General features: G+C 42.1%; 1 protein-coding gene across 1 annotated transcript in view; it reads right to left on the reverse strand.

The window, feature by feature from the left end:
* Window positions 1-5,694, reverse strand: part of LOC119373222 (neurofilament heavy polypeptide) — a 28,143-nt gene extending 22,449 nt beyond the window's left edge. Inside the window, exons 1-2 of the mRNA XM_037643230.2 lie at window positions 5,566-5,694; window positions 2,432-2,521 (exon numbers count right to left, since the gene is read on the reverse strand). Coding sequence (XP_037499158.1) covers window positions 2,432-2,521; window positions 5,566-5,626 — 151 coding nt within the window. The 5' untranslated portion in view covers window positions 5,627-5,694. The remainder of the gene's footprint in view (window positions 1-2,431; window positions 2,522-5,565) is intronic.
* Window positions 5,695-6,000: the final 306 nt, after the last annotated feature.

The following is a 6,000-nucleotide window of genomic DNA, read 5'->3' on the forward strand; positions in this document are numbered from 1 at the left end:
GCGCTGTCACCAGAGCAGCACCATCGATCGCAGCCCGAGGCACCTCAACTTCTTTTTGCCTTGTAGCGTCTTTCGTCTACGGTGGCAGAAAACACCCATCTGGCAATATCAAGACAAAGTAATTACTGTAAGGTGGCATGCTAAATAGATGAAAATTTACAGGATACCCGTGATACCTTCACGAAAAGAGGATATTGCTGCAAAACTACAATTCGGCCTAGTTTGAACAAATTCATCGTTCATTTACTCGCGCAAAACACACAGGGACAAGAAGAGTCTCTTCTTGTCCCTGTGTGTTTTGCGCCAGTAAGTGAAGGATGAAGGATTTTGATCTCGCTTTTTTCATAATCTAACGTGCTGATTTAAACTTGCCCTTAACCCGACCAGATCGCTGTGCATACAATGCAGTGCTCCATACCGGTTCTCGATCCTATATAGTAAGCCACATTGTTGCGTAGTGACCATTTCTATCACTCAGTGTGCCAGTGAGCTGCAAGCAAGTTCATGTACCTCTTTACATGCATTTCATTTCTGCTTGAAACTATACACATGTGCATTGATAATTGCAAACCATACTGTTCATGGGACATTATCATCATCATTACCAACCGGACTGCGTCCCCTGCAGGGCAAATGGCACACCAGTGTTCCGCCAATCAACCAGGTCCTGTGCATGCTGAGGCCATGCTATACCCGCAAACTTCTGTCATTTGCCCATTCAACTTTCTGTCTTCCGTCGCGCGTTTGCTTTCTTTCAAAACCGGTCAGTTAGTCTTAATGACCAGCGGTTATCTTCATTATGCGCTACGTGTCCTGCCCATGTCCATTTCTTCTTTTTGATTTCGATTAAGATGTCCTTAACACTCGTTTGTTCCCTGACCCACTCCATCCTCTTCATGAGCCTTAAGATTACACCTGTAATTTTACTTTCCATTGATCGCTGCGTCATCCTCAGTTTAAGTTGAACCCTCTTTGTAAGCCTCCAGGTTTCCGCTTCGTAGGTAAGTATCAGTAAGATGGCAGCTGTTGTATACCGTCCTCTTGAGTGATAAAGGTAAACTACCATTCATGATTTGAAAATTCTTGCCGAATGTGTTCCATCCCATCCTTATTGTTCTAGTCGCTTCAGTCTCATGGTTTGCTCCGCCGTTACTACCTGTCCTAAGTAGACGTATTCTTTTACAATTTCCAGTGCCTCACTACCTATATCAACGCGATGTTCTCTTCCGAAACTGCCTTACATTAGTTTTCTGAATATTAATTTTCAATCGCAACCTTCTGCTGTTCTTGTCCAATTCAGTAGTCATGAGTGGAATTCCTCGCCTGAGTAACTCATCAATGCAACGTCATCAGTGAATCACAGGTTACCAAGGTAACCCTCCATCACCTCTTATGCTTAACTCTTCCCAATTTGCGGCCCTGAGAACCTCCTTTCAGCATGCGGAGAATAGCACTGGAGATATCATGTCTCCCTGCCTTATACCCTTCTTTATTGGGATTTTGTCATTCTCTTTATGGATGAATATGGTGGCTGTGGAGCCGCTGTAGATTTCTTCCAGTATGTTTCTACATGTTTCATCGACACCCTGATTTCGCAGTTTCTGCATGACTGCTTATATCTCGACCGAATGAAATAGCCTTCTCGTAATCTATGAAGGCTATATGTAGAGGTTGGTTGTATTACTTTCATTCCTCTATCACCTTACTGATAGTGTGAATATGGTGGTATTGTCGATTAGCCTGTACAAATCTTCCTTTGTCCTTTGGTTGATTGAATTCTAATGTCTTAATTTTATTAGCTATTAACTTCGTAAATAGCTTGTAGCCAACGGAAAATAAGCAGATTGGCCTGTAATTTCTCAAGTTGTTCACGTCTCCTTTCTTCTGGATTAAGATAATATTAGCATTCTTCCAAGAATCTGGTACACTCACCCTCAAAGTCACTTCGTATACAGGATGGCCAGTTTTTCTAACACAATTTCTCGCCGTTCTTTAACAAACATGATGTTACCTGAGCCTCACCAGTGGCTTCGCTCTTCGCATTCCCTCTAAGGCTTTCTTTATTCCTCATGTCGTTACTGGTGGGGTGTCCTTTCCGATGGCCTATTACTACTCATATTCTCGTCCTCGTTGTCCCGGCTACTGTACAGATATCTGTAAAACTCCTCAGCTACTTTAACAGTCCTATCGATATTGGCAGTGAGTTGTGACTCTGCCTTAGTATTGGCAGTGATTCTGCCTCTTTTGGTAGTGACTCTGCATGTCTCATCTACTACGCATATACGCCCACATTACCACACTTACTGCCGTTAAATATCGTACACTGATTTTTCTGATGTAAGTTAGCCAGAAAATGTCTGCTGTTTTGGCGACAGCAGGCATAACGCTCCCGCTAACGGATGCAATGAAAGTGAGTATTCCAAGGCCTCACCTTTCTGTCCGTCCACCTTTGGCCCACGGGGAGCCGTCTCAGTCTCATTCCCATTAGGGGCGGCTTCCTCTTCACCCCCATCTTCTTCCTCTATGCGAACCATAAAATGAGGAGGTCCTTTCAATAAAGAACGTTTTCGAAAAGTATTGAAAGAAATACATGCTCACAGGAAACAGGAGCCATGGTTGTCAGTCCTGTTGCTTTGGCGCAACCTTTTATTCCAAACAGAGATCTCTTGAAAACTGCTAGTACAGTTTCATAGAGGGAATTATTATGTATGAGACACTGGGTGTAATATCTTTGCGTAGTGGCCGCTCGTCGCGAGTACCAGCTGAAGTTGGCACGAGAGCACTTCGCTGTTTCGACAGCTTTCATTGCGTGGTGTTGTCTTTACTTTTACTCGTGATATTCCTTACTAATTAAAACACTACTTACCATAGATAAGGTAGCGGGTGTGGCATTAGTCTTGTCACCTCTATGTTGTCCAGCCTCACAACTCAATATTACACGCGTTCACATATATATATATATATATATATATATATATATATATATATATATGATATTATATATAGTATAGTATATATATATATATATATAGTATGTATGTATGTAGGTATGTTCATAAAAATACAAATTCCTGGCGTATTTTATTTTTCAGCCAATGCTTTTTTTACACCAGCAAACAAGCGCACAAAGCGGGGACTTCATTCATACCACCACGTCTTTACGCATATATGTATTCCGGGAATACAAAGTCGTTTCTGGTATGGACAGCATAAGTTTCGCGGTCCCTACCATAAAGCTCTCTAATACCCAGCTAGACCGAGACCACACATTTTCAGAATATACTTAGCAGCCGTCAATCTTACATTGCAGCTGTTCCTACTTGTATTACACGCATAATCTGCGCGCTGACGCCTTGAAAGATTGTCGACAAGCACGAAAGTATATGTGATACGTAGTATATGAGCACAATGCTCTTTAATCTTTGTCAAGCACATCTTTCAAATCGATTGTCTCTACAACATCAAAATGGTTGCAAAAATGCTTTCCTTGAGACATTCTTCCATCAATACCTGTATTGCGAAATTTATAGCGCGTTTTGTGCAGTCTTTCCAGAATCTGTTTTTTTCCTTCTTTCCGAAGAGCCCTCGTCTAGTGCGCGTGAAATCACAGAGTGGAAAAATAAGTGGCCACAGTTAGAAAAGATATAAAAGGCGATAACTGTAATACACATGTGTTTTAAACCAGGAAATCGTTATCATATAGCTGTCGTTTCTATTAATAGCTTCTATTAATAGCGCTGTCTTGTGTAGGAGGGAAGAAAATGACGTCGCCTAGTAATTTATTGCTTAAGTTAGGTGGTTGTCATCACTGTTAAATCGTACTGGCTCATTCTCATTCAGGAACTCACGCTGTTTAGTCAGCTTAAACTGCGTAGTGGTCACTTTTATAATGAAGGCATGCTTTGGGACTAATGACGACCCGTCAGAAAGCATACTTCTTGCGCGGGCCATGTTAAGCCTCAATAAATTTCTACTTAGGGAGAAAAATTTGTGTAAATTTATCGATAAACTATTCTAGAAACGACATCACAAGTTTACGTTTCCAGGCACTCTTAAAGCTTACTTAACAATGTGACAACAAAAGGCTCCCGGAGTAGTTTTTGCGTAGGCTGGAGGGCGAATCGGAGGACATACTTCGGTATTTACAGAAGAAAATACACTAGCTTCTATCTTTCTTGAGCGACAGTTCTAAGCACGAAATTCTTTCAGTTCTCGTTGTCGGAAGCCTTCAAGTGGTTTTGAGCAAAATGCTAACGCCGTTATCCGGGCACTTCAAATGAGGCATGCGGTATCTCAACAAGAACATACGTGTACTCAGACGAGATCACGAGGCATCACTGCAACACAGAATCGAGGCATGTGGACAATCAGCCTAAAGGTTAAAAACGTGCGGTATATGGCAGTCAACAATTCGTACAGGACCGAATTACAAACCCCAGCAGCGTTCCAAACCAGTTACAAATATATTGCGTCACAGTTCCAAGTGATTGTTCACGCTATCACTTAGGGTTTAATTGTGCGCTCGGCCGCATTTTGATAGCGGTGAAATGTTACAGACCAGCGAAGTTAGATTTAGCTGCACGTTAAGGAGCCCGAGTTGGTCGAAATTTCCGAAGCCCTCCACTCTAGCGTCCCTCATAATCACATCGTTGTTTTAGGATATAAAACTCCAATAGTTGTTACATATTACTTCTTTTTACTCTGAAACATTTGTTATGATTTAAAATAGGGACACTCCAAAGGCTTATAGGGCATCATACACTTGCTGTGTTAAATGCCACCGCCTGGCCTATGCTCTTTTGGACGCCAGAAGTGGGAGATCAAACGGAACGCTCCCAGAGGTAGTCTTGTAGACGGTGGTTACGCGGCACAAGTTACCGCATTCTGTCAGACATGGCGCCACGCAGCGTGGCGAGAAATAGCCGCATGCCGCGTCGTTGCTGCATCGACCACAGACGCTAAGCAAAGCCCAATATCATCTTGGCCAGTGGCAGTAAACAATGACGTGGATGTAGATGAGTGCGTGGTGTAGTGTGCTTGGGTGTGCTCCTGCAAACGTGCACAAGATTACGCCTAGTATAACCTCCCAGCAATCTGCATTGCCAGTAGATAGTTCATGCTTACATCTAGATTAATCTCTGTTACAGCAGAGCGAGCCGTTTTTTTTCTCCGGGGCAATAATGTCGGTATAATATCTCAACCTCAGCATGCCACTACAAGTATTGCGACCTCTGAGCTCCGAGTAAATGTTCCACCTGAAGTTTCAACAATGGAACAGTGGCATATAGCAATAATTGTATCAGAGGCGCAGCTGGTGCTACTGCGGGAAATACTAACGTTCGGAAGTTACAAAATTTTCTATAACCGTGATGTTTCTCCAGGTATTGATATTCTTCCGACCAAAAGTTACGTCGTACATTTGAAATCACACCCGCAAGTATAATAATGAACATAATAGAATCCCTATATGTTTGAAATATGTCAACTCCTATGTACTCGGATATCGCACGACATGCACGTAACTTTACAAATAATGAGCTTGTTTTGAAAAATATTAGCACTTACCTCCTGCCGTAACCAGGGAGATCAAAAAACAGAACACGGCTGCATAAAGTAACAGCTTCATATCTGAAGTTTCCTTTAGCAAAACCCCTTTCAATGTGAACAGTCTCTCTTTCGATCGAGCCTTTATGTAGACTTGTTTTTTTTTTAATCATTTTTACTGGCTAGTTACGTCAGAACTTTTTTCTCTCATGGCAAATGGGCATCTTGTTAGCTTTGGAAAGCTAAAGCCAGGTGCAAATCGGAGCTGTTCTAGATTCAGCTGCACATGACAGATGTTTCCAGGTATGCATAATAAGAATGTCTATGCACGGGTTAGCAACGAAAACCGTTACATTTAACCGTTTTACTGTTTCAGGCTACGACGCCTGTAACGAGTGCAAAAACGAAATTGCGCATTCCTTTTTAAAGTAGAACATAAACCAATAAAATTTACAA

This window comes from Rhipicephalus sanguineus, chromosome 11 (assembly GCF_013339695.2).
Source record: "Rhipicephalus sanguineus isolate Rsan-2018 chromosome 11, BIME_Rsan_1.4, whole genome shotgun sequence".
NCBI classification, from domain to species: domain Eukaryota; kingdom Metazoa; phylum Arthropoda; class Arachnida; order Ixodida; family Ixodidae; genus Rhipicephalus; species Rhipicephalus sanguineus.